The sequence below is a fragment of the Poecile atricapillus genome, chromosome W (assembly GCF_030490865.1).
Source record: "Poecile atricapillus isolate bPoeAtr1 chromosome W, bPoeAtr1.hap1, whole genome shotgun sequence".
Lineage (NCBI taxonomy): Eukaryota > Metazoa > Chordata > Aves > Passeriformes > Paridae > Poecile > Poecile atricapillus.
This window is the reverse complement of record NC_081288.1, coordinates 87,679,943-87,699,760: the sequence shown is the minus strand read 5'-3', so window position 1 is coordinate 87,699,760 and position 19,818 is coordinate 87,679,943. Positions and strand designations below refer to the sequence as shown.

Here is a 19,818-nt window from a genome sequence, read left to right as displayed (position 1 = left end):
CAATTCAAAGAGGGTATCTACCATTTATGCTCCTATGTCTAACACCTTCTTATTTACTAGATCCCTCTGATGTCTATAAAGAAAACAATAGGAAATACTAGGAATAAGCACTCATGTAAACGTTAGAATTACTGAATTCAACTTCAAGGTTTCAATGAATCTCTTTTCCTGGACATTTCCTGTTCATCCACCCTGGATCAGACAACCTATTTCACTGACAACTTGTCTGTTTCCAGGGAAAAGATGTATGGAAGCAAGGAATAAAATCAACCCTAAAAACAAATGTTTTAGAATAATTTGCAGTGTCCAACCTCAATTTCAACTACAATCAAGTCCAGGCCAGATTCTTTTGAAACAGAGGAATTAAGAATTAAGAATTAAGCATAAAGAAATGCCTGACCATAAGAGAGGGGGAAATGACAAGAGCAAGACTGCAAAATAAGATAAAGAGCTAGAATACACAAACAAAATGCAAAAACAAAAGCATCACAAAATAAAGGGATTCCTTGGACCCCTAAGCCGGAAGGAACAGTATCAAAGTCCAAAAGGTGGTCAAAGGACTGAAAGAGGCATGTGCGAAAAGACAGGGTGAAGAGTTCAGCTAAGGAGAAAATTGCTACCTCATCCCAAAGACCCCCCAGACTACCATCGAACTGACCAGAAACAACCAGTGAGCAGCTGCAAAGGGGCGTGGAACTAATTTTAATATGAAGCGAAGACAGGCGGAGTTTGGAAATGAATATGTATTAACCGTATTGTGCAACCCTAGTTTATAAAGGATAAAAGGAGAAAGCCAAATCTCAAAAAGGGTGCATGCTTTTTGGAGGAGATATCCCCCATGCACCTCAGTGCTGAATAAATTCATACCTACTGTGATAAATGTATCTATGAATAAAAATTCGTGAAAGCCTAAATAAATATATCTGTATTTATAATGATATAAGAAAATATAAAATATAGTGTGGCCCAAGGATTCCTCCCCAGACCCAGCAGCAAATACCCATTCAAGAGATAACGATTCTAGCCGGCGCCCATCAACCTAAGAGAATGAGCAGGACACGGGCCATCAGGCTAGACAAAGAAACGAGCCCAGACGAGATACTCATCACCGGACCTAAACGCCCCACCCTGCAAGCCACAGTTGGAGAAGCAATCAAACTGGACAAAGAGAGAAGCCCAGCCGAGATATTCATCGGCTCCAACCCGAACCCAACCACTCCGTCCTGATAGCCCAACCCAAGATGAAATCAAGAGACACTCAGAACCTTTCTACATGCAAAGAGACTCTGCCCAACTGTCTATTGATTCAGTTCGACAGTTCCAGGAAATCCATTCAACCAACCATCAAGACTCTTTGTTGAACAGTGACTGCTCGGAGTTTTGGCCTCAGGGCACAAAACCCCTATAAAAACCCCCGGACTGCAACACATACAGTGTGGATTTGGGAAAATCTCTACCTTTGAGTATAGACCCCTGTCCACCCAGCGCTGCGCTGATATATTTTATTGTGGTTTTTCCTTTTGTTGTTTGTTTTATTGAAATTGCTTTATAATAAATTGTTTTTTTTAACCTCATTTTGCCATCACATTTATAACATGCATTAAACCCTCACAGCAGGAGGGGATAAAAAGGGTGTTCCAAAGATATCAGGTGTGTTCCTGGCAACAGGCCAGGGCACCCAGCCATTTTAACCCTTTGCTTTATTTTCTTTGTCTCCTAATTGTTTTTTTTGTTTATATTAAACTTTTTATAATTTATTAAGAAAGTGAACCTCGTTTTTCACAGGGGGGAGAAAGGCTGTAGCTGTTGTGAGGAGAATTCATCACCACTGCGGGGTTCTAATCACCACTGCGGGGGTCTAATGCTGCCTTGTGAGTGGAGCTCTGCTCCTAAGAGTGGCCATTGCACTGGGATCTCATTAACACCCTACTTCACCAAAGAAAGGACCTCTCACCATCTGCTCGGGTGCCTCAGGGAAAAACCTGGGATCACCAAGCCCCTTTCCCCTCCCAGGGAGCCTGCTGTGTTCAGGAGCCCGGCTGTTGCTGCCCAGCCCCCTGCCGATTCTTTGGTACTGCTCTGTGTTTTTGTGCTACACTGTAGCCCCACACCCCCTGCCTGCCAAGATGTCCTGTGTTCCCAGCTACAGCTGTGGAGTTTCTGATACATCTCATCTACCACCTGGGGATTCTGCTCGTTCCTGCCGTTCCAACTTGCTACTTCTGAGAATCTTGCTGGGGCACCGGGATTGACTGCCTCTGAGGGGTTTGTAAAGCAAGCCCCTTTCCCATCCCTTCCCGTCTCGGTCAAGCCGCCATTAACCATGTGGTCTCCAGGCTTGTGCCAGAGCGCCCCCCGCAGCCACAGGGGAATCATTGCACCTGCCCTGCTGGCTGTGACCATAACTACATCAAAGGGGAAATTGCTTACAGAGCGGGAAGAGACTGTTTATTGGGTTTTCTGTTCTTGTTTGTTGTTACGATTGTTGTTGTTTGTTTGTTTGCTTTGTTATACGCATACATACTAGTAAAGAACTGTTATTCCTTTTCCCATGTCTTTTCCTGAAAGCCCCTTAATTTCAAAGTTATAATAATTTGGAGGGAAAGGGGTCATATTCTCCATTCCAAGGGAAGTTCCCACCTGCCTTGGCAGACACCTGTCTTTCAAACAAAGATATTTTGAAAGCAGGTTTAAATATGATAGCATAAAAAAATGATTATTACAAAATACATTCGTCAGACAATTCTGCTCTCACTGTAGAGGTTTTGAAATATCAACCTCTAGCAAAACATAGCTCATGGAGTTACAGATTTTTAAAGAACAAGTTAATACTAAAGCCTAAAATCCTACATCTAAAAAACTGTAAATGTTGCTGTCTACAAATTATCAATCTATGTCAGAATTTACCTGAAATTTCTCAAACTCCTCTTGCTGGTTGGTAGTCTTGCAAGGGAAGTGAAAATTTCTTCTAATATTAGCTGTCTATGTTTTTCATATCTGGAGAACACCTATTTAACAGTAACAGAATTGTTAAAAAACTATTGTTACAGAAAATACCACTTGTTAAATAGATTTTTAAAATTATATATAGAAACATACTCTTTACATGACATTTAAATAAATTATATTTAATGCATACCTTGTTTTAAATGCTTTGTTTTCTCAAAGCAAGCATTTCTTTATAAAATATATAAAAGCTTTTTCAAATATAGCTTTTTTTAAATCTTCAAATAGCATAAATGCGCAATAGATCTTAAAAATACCGTGTGTTTTAAATTTTTCTGCCAATAGTACAATACACTGAAAGTCAAACAGTGTAAGGCTAAGCTATCAGACTCCAGTATAGAGCAAAGGTTTATGATAACATATATTAAATGTGAGCTCATGTATAGTTTTAGAGCACATTTGAGAAAACCAAGCTTTGATGTTTGCCTGACATGAAATAATAATTCAATTTATGGGGTCAGGATTGTAGAGTTTGCCTCTCCTTTTGTTCAGGCAGAATTACTTTTATAAATACTGGAGTACATAATCCTTACAAAGATGAAAAACTTTCACTTGAACAAACACATTTGTGTTGCACTGCAGTTTTCCTGAAAAAATATTTTATCTGCCCCATGAATTTTTCACAGAGCCACCTCTTCTGAGGAAAAGGACTTGTTCTATTATATAGTTATATAATATATTATATAGAACTATCCTACTAGTTCTATGGCTGATACCATTGCATAAACTCTAATCTTAACAAACAAGATAAAAAAAACCCACATTGGTAAGATTTTTGAAGACCAAGAATAAAATTAGTTCTAAGCTCCAATTCTCTACCAGCAAAAATACAGCCTATGTAAATGCCCTAATAACTCTCAGAACATGAAACTACTGCAAATTAAAAATTACTTACTGCAGTCACTAATTTGATGGCACATAGCTGTAGTTCACTGACGTTTTCTACAAAGAAAGGTGTTATTCCCATAGATGATATCTATCAACAGAAAGAAGTTATTGTAAGCATATTTGACTATTAAACTGATATTTATGCATTTTCGCAAGTAGCTTATTAATTCCTCAGGTAAGGTATTCAACAACATGTATTCATATGGTTTACAAATAAAGTTATTAAAGGATATTTTAATACAATCAGATTTAACTTTTCTTAATTGTACAATAAAAGCTATTTAAGATGTGAACATTACTACAGAACAAACTAGTCACTGCTGTTAATAATTCAAAAGTTTGTACTGGTTTCATATTTCATGTCATTGAGACAATTACACTTTACAATCTCTCTGGAAAAAGAAAAAAATTTTCAGACAAAATTTTTTCTGATAAAACTTACTTGAAGAATAGTTGTATCAGTGAGAAGCTGAATCTCTAGCAACTCTGACAAACTGCTGACAATGTCACAAACTTTGTTATATAACATCACTATAACTCTTTGCTTGTGGGTGGAACACTTGGCACGTTTTGCTTTTGAACTTAAAACACCACCTAGAAAATAAAAAATATCTTTATTTTTTTCAGTATTTCACATCAGATATTAGAAAGATTATCATCTTCCTCAAAAAATGTCTCCAAAACAAGTCCATGACTACAGTTTTGTAAATTAAATTTCTTATAAAAGAAAAACTGTTTAGTAAAATCAGCTGGAAAGCAAGAATTTAATATTTTCATAATTGCTTTGAATTCTGGATCCAAGATTCTTAAAACCGTTCTTGAATACCCACACCTCAAGATATGTATATGACAACAAAATGCAAAACATTTAGCATACTAACCACCATGAGGATCCACTCTATACACAGGATCATACTGAGGATAGAGAGTGTTCTGCAAATGAAATTTTGTGTATTGAATAACTCTTTCTATTACATCTTCAATATATACAGCTTTAGGCATATTTGGTGATGTCATAATATTGATAGCAGTAAGACAAGCATCAGCAGATTTTGTCACTCTCTCCATAATAAGATCTCTCCATAATCTCTCTTCATCTTCAGTGTCATTGTTCTGTACCAGATGATAGAAAACAAGATAGTGTGAACAAGAAGTTAATTTTTTTTCCTTACCAAGTAAAAGATAACATTATTTTAATATACTTACATACACACGCACACAAAATGCAATATTACCTTTATGATACAAAAATAGTTTGGTTTAGAAATCAACAAATGTTTGTTTTACTAGCAAAAGTTTTATAACCCTAAGTTACAGGTCTTCAATATCTCACTGTATTCTTCTGGTAAAACAAAAAGAAGCTTTCTGTGTATCATTGGAAAGCACTATGAAGGAAGACTGTCACATTCTCTACTTAAGAATGATGTACCTTAATCAAAACTTATTAATTTAGTGTTTTCTTCAGTGGCCTATACATACCAGTTGCTGCTTTGATCAGTCTAATTTTTGCCACTAGAGAGAATTCTTGCACAAAAAGACTGTTAAGTCACACAAAACTCATGAGAATACAACAGAGACAAACTCATCTATATCAATGGGTTTAAAACATGTCTTATCAAATATGACCATATAAGGACTCAATCATCCTTGGGGGTCCCTTCCAACTCAGCACGTTCTGTGATTCTGTGATTTAGATTTAGCATAGGGTATGGAATCTCTGTATTTCTGTGTTTGCACAGGTTATAAAACATACATGAGGTTAATTATGACCATACAGCACTACTGAAATATTGTAATAATATTAATTAATAGCAAAACCAGGTGACATTTTTAATAACTTCTCTGGTACAGAGAAAAATAATCTTTCTTGCCTGTATAAAAACACAGGTTGTTATATTTCTTCCACTGTGGCAGGAATGTTTTATGGACACATAGAAAAGTAGAAAAAAAATGCCTAGTAGTGCAAGTTACATCAGTTACCATGAATATTTCAGGATGAAACTATAATATTTAAAATTAAGTCCAAAGGTAACCTAATTGCTCCAAATACATGCTTACTATAGTAAATCATACTGAAATAATATAAACAATAGAATTTTACTTCAAATCTTAAAATTTGGCAGTCTTTTAAGCACATACATATTAAATCAGGAATTCCTTTCACAGACACGCAGAATTTTAAACTATCACTATAGGGGTCTCAAGTGAAGAAAACCCTATTCTACACAATGGTGTGAAATTATGTAATTTGAAAACTCACATGGTTAAGTAATGTGGAAAGCTTTGATCCATCTTGAATATTCTTCTCCAAAATATTCAAGACTTTTACTGTTTTATCTGTTGAGAGCTAAAACAAGAAACAAAACACATCAAACAACTGTAGGAACATAAAGGCTTCCAAATTGCGGGAAAAAAGTCCAATCTAAGTATTGGATCTTGATTTGTCAGGTTTCTGACACAGCATGATTTACAATGCTGATAATAGAATTAAACTAGTGAAAATATGTTCTAAGACTGCAATCAAACTTCATTTTCAACCAGAAAAATACATAGAAATGTATTTAAAATTGCTTAACTGTAATTAATGTTGTATAGTTATATGCTTTTGCATTTGCTTCTAGAAACAGAAATGTACTAAATCTGAGTATCAGTCCCAAATTCTAGCTGACTATATAGATCTTTATTAAGACAAAATCCAAGTTCTATGGACAAGCAGAAATAAAATTCCCTGATACTTGAGTTCTAATAAAAAGGAAACATATTCTCAATAACTATGTTAATTTTAAAAAACTAGCATGTTGAAAAAAGTAAATCAAATTCACTTGCTGATGTTCTACAGAACTGTGATTAAATAATCTGTATTATATGCTAAATTCCAGGAGAATCAGTTTCATTCATCCAGATACTATTGGTGCTCACCTTTAGAAGCAACAAAATTCTGATTTTATGCATACATGTAAGTATGTATGTGAAAAAAAACAGTTAACAGAGGTTAAGGGTGAGAACTATCAGGAAACAAACAGGCTAATATCATGCTACAAAGGAAGGTAGAGAACAAAGAGCCATGAAAGACATCTAAATCTCAGACTAAAGAAAACCCTTCAGAGTGACTTGTATAAGTAGCTTCACAGACACTTCATAAACATACTAAATGGTCATGAGGAGGTAGAGTAAGAATTTAATATGACTGCCCAAAGCCAGTAGTTCTAGGAAGATAAAGAAAGCAAGAATACTGTTTCTAAAGGTGTGATACTAACAGTTTGTGCCAACAGAAAGTTCCCTTGACAAAAGTTGGGAAGAGTATGGCAAAGAAATCACAATATGCAGTCTACAAAAAATTAATCTTATTATCAGCTTGAGCATTAAATCTTTAAAGTTTGAAAGGACTCTTAGGAGAAAGGAAGGTAGTGGGCAGCTCAGTGTGATGCTGGATGGACATCAGATATTTACATTGCACTAATGGCATATATCAGCAAGGGTAGATTTTTTGAATTTGCCAGCAGGTTCTGTTTTACTGTGGTTGCTCAACAGTAACTGTAAGGAGAAAATTATGTGCTTCTGTGAAAGTAGATTAATTATTAGATTTTACTGCTCAGGCATGTGTTACCTACTGGCATATAGTGCTCTGAGTCAGCCCTAACAGAGGACCATTTAACAAAAATGTCTTGGATTCAGAGACTACCAGTTAAGATGTGGTAATTTTTTAAGTACTTCAGCAGAAGCACAACTGTTCGCAGTATTTGTCACAGATACACCTGAAGAGTGTGGAATATTAGAGGGAGCACAAGTTTTTGTATGTTTAATAAAATTAAATGTTCAAAAATAGTTAAATACTATGAATATGTACCTTGTCCATTATGCCCATTGCCTTTATTTTTGCAGATTCACTACCCAACTCACTAAGCTGATGCTTTCCCAGTAGCAGTTCTTGTGGAATCTCATCATCATCACCTTAAAAGAAATTAATTAAAAATTAACAATCACATTTCTAATAAGACTTCAAAGAAACCAGTATTTTACAATCAATATGAAAAAGCCAACTGAAGACAAAGAACTCATTTTCCAAATAGCTAGCATATCATAGTTCCATCTAATGAAGACTGATGATGACAACTTTTGGTGGTGCTAAAATGACTACTTGTTAAATATGACTGAAAGTCATAGATTAAAAATATTTTTAATCCAAAATTGTAGACACCATAGCTGTAGTGATTTGCTTATTATGTTGCTCCCTTTGTTCTAGTTCTAAAAAATTAACAAATGATCTGTTATCTGTTTCAAAATAAAGTCATATTGGTCAACCTGAACTACTTCATCAGAGACTTATGCTAAACTGGTTTAGTTTCTACTGAAATGGATAAGGAGCATAGAGTGATTCAGTGTCCCATCCATAAGAGAATAAGCACTCTGCTGCTGAATTGAATAATCAATCTCTGTTGGGCCAAAGGCTACAACAGATGCAAAATTATGTGCCCCAGAAATTACCAGTGTATTTGGTGTGTATGTCCAGATTTTGGTAGCGGGGGAACTACAGGGGTGGCTTCTGTGAGAATCTGCTGGAAGCTTCCCCCATGACTAACAGAGCCAATGCCAGCCGGCTCCAGGATGGATTTGCCACTGGTCAAGGCTGGGTCAATCAGAGATGGCAGTGATGCCTCAGGTATAACGTAGTTAAGAACAAAAGAAAGTTATTGCACAGATGTAATTGGGGCCAGAGCAGAGTGGGGTGAGAATATGTGAGAGGAACAACTCTGCAGACACCAAGGTCAGTGCAGGAGGGACAGGAAGTGCTCCAGGTGCCAGAGCTGAGATTCCCCTGCAGCCTGTGGTGGAAGACCATGGTGAGGCAGCTGTGCCCTTGCAGCCCAGGGAGGGCCATAGGGATGCAGAGATCCACCTACAGCCTGTGTAGGAGCCCATGCTGGAGCAGGGGGATGCCTGGAGGAAGCTGTGACCCCATGAGATGCCTGTGCTAGAGCAGGGTCCTGGCAGGGACCTGTGGACCCGTGGGGAGAGGAGCTCACACTGGAGCAGGTTTCCTGGTAGGACTTGTGACTCTGAGGGACCCACACTGGAGCAGGCTGTGCCTGAAAATGACCCCGTATGAGTGATCCATGTTGCAGCAGTTTGTGGAGAACTGTAGCCCTTGGGAAGGACCCATGTTGGAAAAGTTCATGGAGAACTGTCTCCCATGGGAGGGACCTTATGCTGGAGCAGGGGAAGGACTCCTCTCCCTGAGCAGTGGCAGGAACAATGGGCGATGAACTGACCATAAACCCCATTCCTGTTTCCCTGTGCCACTGGGAGGGAGGAGGCAGAGCTGAGAAAGTGGGGGGGAAGGTGTTTTTAAGGTCTTATTTTACTTCTCATTATTCTGCTCTGATTTTGTTTGCAATAAATTAAATTAATACCTCTAATTTAAACCTGTTTTGCCTGTGATGGTATTTGATGAGTGATCTCTCCTGGTCCTTATCTCAACCCATGAACCCTATGTTAAATTTTCTCTCCCCTGTCCAGCTGCAGAGGGGAGTGAGAGAGAGGCTTTGGTAGGTGCCTGGCATCCAGCCATCTTATGTTAGCATTCTTTACAAAGATACGTTTGACAAAAGATACCCTAATGATGTCCCAAAGAGGTATCCTTTCCACTCCAAGGGATTATTATTTGTCTCATTGTGATTTATATCCCTTTTGGATTCTGCAGGAAGGAAGGAGGATATTCTTCCTGTAGTAGCAAATGAAATTGGAAAGGTAAAAGCCTCCACTAAAGGTAGAAGCCATATAAATGCAGTATACTGCAGTGTGTTTCACAGGCTATTAAATCACAAAGAAGGAAGTTTGGAAATACAGAGATGCAAATTCCTTTCTTGTGTTTTTAATTGGGGGAAGAATTTTGAAAATTTTTGCCATATTACCAAAAGCTGTAAAATCCATGTCTTCTAAATTTTCCAAAATATTCTCTATTGAAGCAGCAAATCTTTTGAAAGTAGAAGAATCCATCATTTCTGGTGAAAAAGAAATGTATATATAATTATTTTATATACAAACCAGAAAATACAAACTATAGAAAATAAATATTTTAAAATTACCTTCAGGTGTTAGTTTAGGTTCATAAGCTTTCCTCTTCTTTTGTTTTTCTTTTTTCTTCATTTTTCTAGCTACTAATTAAGAGAATAAAGGATTGTTTACACTTTTTATGCTTATATTCAATATTGCATGTAAAGATGTTTATTTTAAAATGTTTAACATATCCTTTAAAAATGCATTAGTATTATGGAAGAAATTATTTTTTAAAGCAATCAGTTACCCTCACTGAGGCTAGGAAGAGGAGAATAATCATCCATCTCAGAGTCATTGGGACTGCGATTACGATAACGGCCACTACCAGAAGTCCTCCTTCCTTCATGACAATAACCACTTTTCCTATGGTCACCAGAACTTCTTCTATCATGTTCTTCATACTCCCAAGCTTCATCTCTATCCTTTTTATGTCTTTTACGAGAAGCTAAAAATAAAATGCATTTTCATTATAAGGACAAAAATTCTACTTTTAATAGATCAAAATTATACATTTGCAAGTTAAGCACTATCATATAGATGTTCTGTTAAACAAGCAAACACTCTAAAACTATCATAAAAATCTGTTATGGCATTATTCTAACAATTTATTTTAAATTACATGAAAAAGTACCTAAAACTAAGAAAGATGAGCAAACATTTAAAAATAAAAATTTACAGGGCATTTGTCATTTTATACAGTCAGGAAAGTAGAACAAATCAAAATAAGTTGCATCCTTTCATAAGAGAACACTAAGGTTGTCTAAATTCTGACTCTTATTGGGTGTCCATATTTCAATTCAGTGATTGCTTTGCCCATCTAACACAGTGAGTTCCCATAAGACTTGGTAACTTAGTTACTTAAAGATATTCTGTTTTGCCAAGACAACTAAAATTTTGTCTTGATATATATTGCAGGAGGTTCAGTGTAAAGGAGAAAGCTGAAGTCACAATCCTGAGCCAGACAGCAAGTATATACCACAGAAGGTTATTAAAATCAATTTTTAGTCAGAACCAAAAAGCCTTGCACAACTGAATGTTGAAAAGCTGGGATAAATGTTCCATACAAAGCCAGAAACTTGATGGAAATAAAGCGTGTGTGTAGAGGAGAATGGAGATGTCTTTGTTTTCAAATATAGTCCTGAAGGGCAAAGAGTGCTAAGATGTAATAGAAAAAGGATTTGGAGAAAGGAGGTAATTTCATCCATTAAATCAGCCAACTCTCCATTATCTAAGGTAACAGGAAAGCAAATAGATGTCTAACGCAGACTTTCCTATGAAGATCAAAATTGCTTCAAAACATTACATTCTAGACTAGAAGAGTTTATTATTCATGTGAACTTGCATATAACAGCCCTGACATCTGTGTCTCTACCAAAGCCTCCTGAAGTTTAGAGAGGTATGATTGTATAGAGGGTTGCTTCTGAGCAAAATGGCTCCAAGCATTCAGACAGAACTAGAACAAAATTGACAAGTTCTTTCCACAACCCCAGTTTATTGAGAAGAATAGGAAACGTACCAGGATATAGTCAATAGCCCAGGCTCAGAACTAGTGAAACCAATACTGAGAGATGATACTAATGCTCTGCACTGCACCCCAGAGGGCTTCTACTTTTGAAAACTTCTGCAAAGAGGTAGTTCAAGTGTTAAAGGTAATAACTTAGTTCATGTTTTTGAGCTGTTCTGCTTATAGATCAGACTTGCTTCTGGAGGCAGTACAATCATGTTCACAAGGCCTGAGCTACTAACACTCAATTCTAAAATGGTTGAGAGTTAACTGCAGCTGAAGAAACCAAGAGCTGTCTGGGATAACTGAAGTGAGCATATCGGAGAAGAAAAATAGGGGGTTTATGTGAAACGACTTTACACATTTCAACTGATGTTTTTCCCCCATGAGGCAGTATTTTGTGGCAGTTGATTAAATCTGTCTCCACAGTTTACAAATCATCAGTATCAATTTATGGTCTATAGGACAAATTCTGACCCCAGCTATATCTCCATGAGAAAAATAAGTTCCAATATTGCTTTCCAGGAGAAATTTAAACTGATCAGTTTATTAATGCTGCACAACAAAACAGAATGTGTAACAGTTGTGCTGGCTCCACAAGGCAAACAACATGAACATAGGAACAGCTATTCACAATCAGTTATTGCTCTACAAAGTTTATTTTGAAGCAGGTAAAAATGACTAAAATGTAAGTACTAATAATATTTCAAGAGTTACTATTAATTTTATACATAAAGACTACTCAGAATATAAACATCCAATTTCCTTCTAAATTCTGCCAAACATTTATGCAATAACACAGTTATCACTCATTGAATGAGTTTAATCAATTTTTAGTTCTCATAATTTAATTTAATGAAATGCCCTTTCTTCATGAGATGCTCAAAGAAATTTATCTTCTATAGCAATAGCTATTTCATATTTTTAAAGTTCATTTGTGGACAACCAAAAGAATTCTGAAATACATATTTATAACACTACAAATCTATTCAGTGTACTTGTCACAGATCTTTCATTCTCTTGATCATTTTGTCTTGTTTTACCTGAATTCAGTTTTACAGTATCCTTTGAGAAATATTATAATTTATTTTTAACCCAGATGTCCTCAATGAATTGTTTAGAAAGATGACCAGATCTGTTGAGTGGATGTAATGAACCTAGAATCCCTTAAAGCATATAATTACTGTGAAAGTTTTCCATAATTTACTTTACTCCACATATAAGAATTTAAACAGCCACTGGGACTTATATGTACTACTTACATTCAAAAGCTTCTTCACTGTCATTGTCTTCATCAGAACTGATTTCAGCATATTTTGGTTTCTCATTAACTGTGCTACGTTTGCGCTTGTTCATTTTCACACGTTCACAAAGTGGCATGGTGGATTCAATTTCTGCCAGGAGATCAGGAGGTAATTCCTTTAACACTGACTGATCTATGCTACCTATTAGTGAAGAGTAAGAAGAACAAATGTGAACCTGAAGATAATAATAAAGGCTCAACACTACAGTACATTCTCAGGAACTGTTTAAAGTATATCCACTAATAAATATTAGTGCAATGAGATATACTTGGATGTATTTGACAGCCCTTTCTAAAATTCCATTTATTGTTCACACTGCAACTAGAAATTAACATAATACATTGCCTACACATCTCCTTCAATAAAATATTTTGTTAGGCATATAAACAAATTCAAATTGGTGAATTTTCTTTGTAAAAAGACATTCTTGCTCTATTTCCACAAAATTTAGTTTTATTTTGGTTCATTCTCTGAATTGAGCAGGTTTTCTAACAGTGTATGTAATTTAAGGATTCATTATGCCTAATTATCAGTTCTGTTTATTCTCATCCAAATTATTTAGTGTACACAAGACAGTAATCTTCCTATTTCCAGCAGTTAGAGACAATCTGTGGCAGAATCTGTGGGATTTTATCCCTAAATACAGACAAAAGCATTGACATTTCAATCTCTGCTCCAGATTTTCTTTCTTACCTCTTATTAGTAGTTTTATAATGCAACCCAAAGTTTTGCTTGATTTTGTTACAAAGCATAGTTGAAGTATTTTCATTTAATATAGAAAAACAGCAAGCTGAAACACATCAGGTTTCTTTTCCACAGAGGTAAATACTTCGCTATCATCATATGATTCTCAGCACATTTTGAAACCATGATTAGGTCCATATAGTCATTATAAAGGAATTTACAGTCAAAATATTTTAAAAGTGACACAAGGAAACTAAATTAATTCAAAAGTATTTCTTGGGGGTTTGTTTGATGTCTTATCTTTATTTATCAAAGAACTTATTGCACAGATTTCAAGATTATTGGGCTAAACTGTTAACCTTTTTCCAACAACAGAACAAATGCCTTTGTCATAAGTGGCTCTCTCCTTCCCAAGAAATAGAGAGAAAACCACCTGCCAATTGCTATACACACACACACACACACACATACACACACAAACACTCCAAGAAATCATCTTCTGGATGAAAATTCACTTTTTAAATTACATTAACTATATCACTAACATAACTTTCTAAAATTTATTTCCATTTTTGGACAAATATTCCATCTTCTAATCCAAATTTAGTTCCTCCCCTGTTGTAATGCAGTTAGGAAAAATGGTATGACCCAAAGAATGTACCCCCGAAAATGTAGAATTGTAAGTTTCTTTCCTTTATCTTTTTCTCCCCAGTTCTCCTTATTGGTTGTGTAAGTGTAACCCACCCTTTCCCCTGCCTTCAAAAAGAGAGGCTTATCAATACCTCTTCCTCTTTCCCTCCTGCTCCCTCACTCCGTAGGATCCCAAGAAATAAAGCTGTAACTGCCATCTCAGCTAAGGGAAGGAGCCTCGTTTTTAGGTTCTTCTTTGACAAGCTAAAACTATCTCCTCTGTCTCCCTGGCTGCTGCGGGGCAGACAGTGGTGACAGAGAGACAGGAGACATAGAAATTTATAGCACTCCCCTACTTTAAACAATTTTAACTGGAATTGGAAGAGCCTGAATAAGAGAAAATAGTTTCCAGCAATAAATGTTTTTAAAGTCTCATGTATTACTGGTTTCACATATCTCTACAATGAAACTAATGATCAGAACATTATTTTTCTATAATTCTCAGCTATATTCATCAAGTCATCCCATTTAAGTGCATTTTAAAAAGGATTTAACTTAAAATATTGGAGTTTTCAAACTGAGGTAGGAAAAGTTATTTGATAGCAAAAGTTGTTCCTGCTTCCCTCATGCTGTAGTCACTTATTTATTTGCTTTAAACTTCCATCCTTTGATAGTCACCACGTGAAAAAGTTCTAAAATTTGCAGTATTGCTTTTAAAAATGATTGAAAACATTTCACAGTCTGGTTTACCATGGTGCTTTGAAATGATTAGTCTTTGTGGACTGGGCACTAGATTGAAGGTAGGCAGAAATAAGACAGCATGGACAGATCAGTTCCTCTGCGTGCATCAGCAGCTGACTGGATGCCAGCCAGGTCTAATCTGGATGCTGTGTAGCCATTTCTAAGCAGTGGTATACCTACATTAATACTCTTTGCATGCCTATGCGATGTCTGAAGAGAGTAAGCATACATTCAGCCTCAGACTAGAGGAAAATTTGCACATACATGTTCAAGACAATTTCTACAGGTGAAATTGCTAGGGGGCCTCAGATCCTGAAATATTTTAACATGGATTCTCCGTGCACTGTTGGTAATTTCATTGAAATCAGGGGGACAATACACAAGAGCATAAAGCCTATAGGAAATCTGGCCAAATATACTGCAAAGAAACAGCTGCAAGTAAAGGACCAAAAGTTGCATTATGATTCATACAGATGCTTAAAATCTAGATGGGCTAGATGTACTTACACTAGCAAGAGTATTTTTCTACAAATATATTTTAAGCCACTCCTAGTCTACAATGAAAAGTAAATTTAAACCTAGAATAATTAGTAAGACATTGCTTGGAAAGGAAATAAGAAAATGAAACAAATCAGTAATGGATTGTATACCAACCTTGGCAAGAGTTCCATAACCAAATTCTAATTAAATTCAATTGCAAATTCAGTTTTAAAACTATGCCTGAATGTTTCATGATGTAATTTTAAGATTGTAAACATTTTGAGGAATTGTTAGAACAGAATTCATTCTTATTTTCCTTATACTGTGCACAAAGAACATATCAGTAAGATAAAAAGTGATATATTTTAAGAAAACCCAAAAAATCCACTCACCAAAACAAGAAGTAAAAAATCACAAGCTACTACTTTCATACCTCCTAGGAATATCTATTCTTGCTTTCCTTATTGATTTTGTTCTGGAGGTAGAACACTACTCAGTCTTTAAAAATAAGTCGATTACCACAGTGTTAATTATACATAAATGAAAAACAAAAATGCAAGTACTGTAAATATTTGGAAAAATAACTTTATTTCCTTTTCAAAAGTTCTAAGTATTCTATGTTCTCCAATATAATTTCAACTAATGCTTAAACTGTACTCTCTCCTGTTACAGATATTTCAGATTTCATATTAGAGAATATGAAAAGCTTTCTTGAATAAAGAAGGGAATAGCAGAAAAGAGAACAATAAATTATTGCAAAGAGCTCAAGAATCTATCTATAAAGTGTTTTTGTCACATTGTTCCCTGGAATGTCTGCTACATGCCCAGTTTCCTTAGCTGCTGAGGATTTTAAATAACCAAATCTAAAAAGAGTTTTACTCATGCAGTACACAGAAGTTGAGCATGACTGCACATGTATGAACAATTCTGATATACATGGAAAAGGACTCCCTATCCCTTCTGAAGAATTTCTGGGATATTTATACTATGAAACTTCAGACAAGATTTTTAAAATATTTTACTTTATTACTTATGTTATTTTGAGTCAAGGCAACCCAATCTTTGCTAGAAACATCTTCCTAAATTCCATTTGTATAGCTCCATATTTTATAATAAATGTACTATTTGTACAGAGTAATAGAGAAATACATGATATCCAGTTCACCATAAGAATCCAGTCACATGGCAACAAACATTAGTTTATAAACCCCATACTAATGTCTTTTCAGTTTACAGGATCTTTTTCAAAAACATATAAAAGACAACAGAACACAAAACCATTTGAAAGCATCTACAAAAACATGTATGATCAACTTAAGTTTTTCAATTTGTTTGATAAGTTTGTGAAGAGCATGTAGTTGTTTAGGTTTGCTGATTTTAGTTTCCCAGCCAACACACCAAATGTGGTGGGTTTAGTGCTGGATAAAATCACCAGTGCACTTACTCATTTCCTGTTGTGAGATATGAATTAGGAGGAGGGCAAAGCAGGCTCAAAACTTAAAAGGTATAAAGAAAACTTTATTAACAGAACTAAAAGAATAGTAAGAATCAGAACAAAACCTTCAGAACACTTTTCCTCCTCCTGCCCAACTTCTTTTCTTCCCAACTGACAACGTAGAGACAAAACCTGGGATTTTCAGTCAGTTACCACCTCTACAGTAGTCATTCATCAGTTCTTGTAGGGAGAGGAATTTTCTCTCGACATGCCATGGAGACTTCTCCACAAGAAACAGTTCTCTCGTGGCTTTTTAATTTCCACAAATAGCAGATGCCTGGAAAATCTGCAATCGTGAAGTTCCTCCCATTTTCACAGCCTTCCCACAGCTGCGTTCATGGGCCTTATGGGGTAACTTATGGGGCAACTTATGGGGCCTCATGTGAACTTATGGGGTATTATTTTAAGGATGAGCTGTTCAAAAGCAAAGGTTCTCTTCATCTATCTCTGCGATCATCTTCATCTCTGGGAACAGAGGTCTTCTTCTCTCCCTGGGGGCAAAGGCTCTTCATCACTCTCATCTCTCTCTCTGTTCAAGTTTCTCATGGGATCACTACTCCAACATCTTCTTAGCTTCATCAATGGATGCCTCTGCTCACAGCTACAGTTTGAACACTCCATCCCCCCATGCTTTCTCATGAATTAAAGGGGATATTTTAGTGTATCAGTCCATCTCCATGGCCTTACCAAAAGAACTTTCAGCCCCAATACTAGGGCATCTTCTCATTCTCCTTCCATCTGGGACTTGATTCCTTCTTTACTGACCTTGGTGTCTTCATGTTGTTTTCTACGTGTCATCATTGTGTCTTTTTCTCTCACCCGAGGGGAGAATTGTGGTCTGCAGGTCTCATCTGTGCTGTGAAAGAGTTAATATCTCACCTAGACCTCCAGATGGTCATGGTGGTTTCTGATGGGCACTGGCCGATGGATTGCAAGTCACGCTGGGCCACTCCCTCTGCCCAGTAGCCGCTGGGGGTGGGGGGTGGGGGGAACGCAGTGGAGGGGGCCTGGCCTGGCCTGGAGCCACTCCCAGGGCCTGGCAGACCCCGACTCGGGGCGGGCCGAGGGCAGAGACAGGGCTTGGTGTCAGCAAGATGTTAACAGCTGTGAACTGGCCCAGCTTTGGCCGTGCTGGCCACAGCGGAGTGGGGCCATCCCCACCAGGGAGCTCAGTTACCTTTCAAGGCCAGAAGCAAGAGAGAGATTTCCCAGGCTTACCTGTTTTTAAAATGTGGAATTCACAGAGGTGGACCCAGCTTCTAAATGGTTTAATAGGATGTCAATTCTTAGAGCTAGCCAGATATTATTTTTTTCCAGGCACAGAGGAAGCTCTTAGCAGCTTCTCTCGGGAAAATAATTTCCATGGGTGGTTTCTTTTGTCCTTACTAAATATCAATTAATGTTAAACCAGCACAGAGCTGGTACCTACTTTCCTGTTATGCTACTTTCTGAAAAATTTTCTTTGTCAATAGAATAACTCAATTTTTTGCAATGTGCGTGATCAGCATAAAATGTATGCCTGAAGTGGACTGTAAGCATCAGTGTTCTTCAGACATCAGTATACTCTCAAAGGTGCTGCTACTATTAAAATAAACAAACAAAACCCACAAAGAATGCCATCACAACCAAATCTTTGTTCCACTGTAAGGAATCACAATGCTGATGATAAACTCCACATTAGTGAAACTGAAGGATGAATCGCAGAGTAGCTGTAAGAACAGTTCATATTGAAGTACCACGTACATGAACAACCACTTCTTCAGTGTTTTTCCAAACCTATGCAACACTGTTCATGACTTACTAGTTGCTTGCTGAAGGAAGAATGTAGAGAATATTTTAACAGAAGGAAGGCATGATATTTTAGTAAAAGCCTGTCTGCACAAGCCAGCCTTTGGTATAAGCAACGATATTAAAAGTAGTGTCCTTGAAACTCTCCTGAAGCAACGAGAATGAAAGAAAAACAATAGCCTTGTGAACAGGAGAAAAAATGTAAAACAATATATATTAGCCAATAGTATCTTGCTAAGCCTGTGGACCCTGTCAAACCCTATAAAAGTGTGCTAAAGATAGAAATAAACGACGTTCGCCGTACTTCTGTGAAGACTCAGTGAATAGTCCGGCAGTTTCTCAATAGAAGAACATATGTTTGGTTTTATTTGATTTCTATTATAAAAAGATTTCTTAGAGAAGATATTCTAGAATCTTCAGCTGTTAGTGAATATCCACTGACCATCAAGATGCTTGTTGCTCACCAAGCAATCCTTGATAAAATATATTACAGCTAAAAACCAGCCAGAGAAACTCAGCTAAAAATGAGGTCTATAAGTCTCCTCCCATATTCTATTTTAATCTGGGAAGCTTTTCAAAAGTTTTGCCATGTAGTGAAATGAGTTCTATAAATGTCTAGTGCATATAGTTTTTCCCTTCTTCATGTATGGCTTAAAAAACGAATGGCAAGGCACAGATCTAATTCAAAGTTCAGCACTGCGTTTTGTTCATAACTTGATGGATGGTTTCAAGTTTGTACAACAGTCTTCAGCTAATCTATATGCAAACCTAATCTTTAGAATGATCCAAAATCACTTTGCCTTGAAGTCAAATAAATCTCCCTGATTCAGGCAGATGTACCCATCACCAGAATGCCTTTGAGAGAGGCTGAACATAAAAAAAAACAAACCAAAAAACATTATTTTGGACATTTATTAGATCCATTCAGTATGGAAAGCACAACTATATTTTGACACAATTAGTGTGTTCATATTAGTTTCACCTGGCTTGATAGGGTAACTTCAAACAAGCAGCTATGGAAAAGGGGATGATGCTTGCTGATGCATAGGTCAACTTTCCAGGATTAGAAAGGCTGTTCCTGCCATAAAATCAAAACCAAATCTTCTCAGTAATGATTTATTTTGCTTTTCAAACTATGGAAAGCAGATATATGCTTTACATTTTGCTGTAACTTCCTATTAACTGACAAGTCATCAATATTCAAAAATATTTTTAAACCTAAACTCCGACTTGCTACTTCC

The 19,818-nt window shown here is 36.5% G+C and overlaps 1 protein-coding gene across 4 annotated transcripts in view; it reads right to left on the bottom strand.

Annotated features, from left to right (window-relative positions):
- Nucleotides 1-19,818, bottom strand: part of LOC131592495 (nipped-B-like protein) — a 210,338-nt gene that overhangs the window by 47,434 nt on the left and 143,086 nt on the right. For 3 of the 4 annotated variants that reach the window (XM_058864040.1, XM_058864037.1, XM_058864041.1), the window contains 10 exons: nucleotides 12,718-12,900; nucleotides 10,199-10,396; nucleotides 9,981-10,052; nucleotides 9,807-9,896; nucleotides 7,742-7,845; nucleotides 6,155-6,241; nucleotides 4,776-5,007; nucleotides 4,337-4,488; nucleotides 3,902-3,982; nucleotides 2,908-3,008 (listed from right to left, as the gene is read on the bottom strand). In XM_058864040.1, the coding sequence (XP_058720023.1) occupies nucleotides 2,908-3,008; nucleotides 3,902-3,982; nucleotides 4,337-4,488; nucleotides 4,776-5,007; nucleotides 6,155-6,241; nucleotides 7,742-7,845; nucleotides 9,807-9,896; nucleotides 9,981-10,052; nucleotides 10,199-10,396; nucleotides 12,718-12,900 (1,300 nt within the window). The remainder of the gene's footprint in view (nucleotides 1-2,907; nucleotides 3,009-3,901; nucleotides 3,983-4,336; nucleotides 4,489-4,775; nucleotides 5,008-6,154; nucleotides 6,242-7,741; nucleotides 7,846-9,806; nucleotides 9,897-9,980; nucleotides 10,053-10,198; nucleotides 10,397-12,717; nucleotides 12,901-19,818) is intronic. The other variant, XM_058864038.1, reaches the window with a different exon arrangement.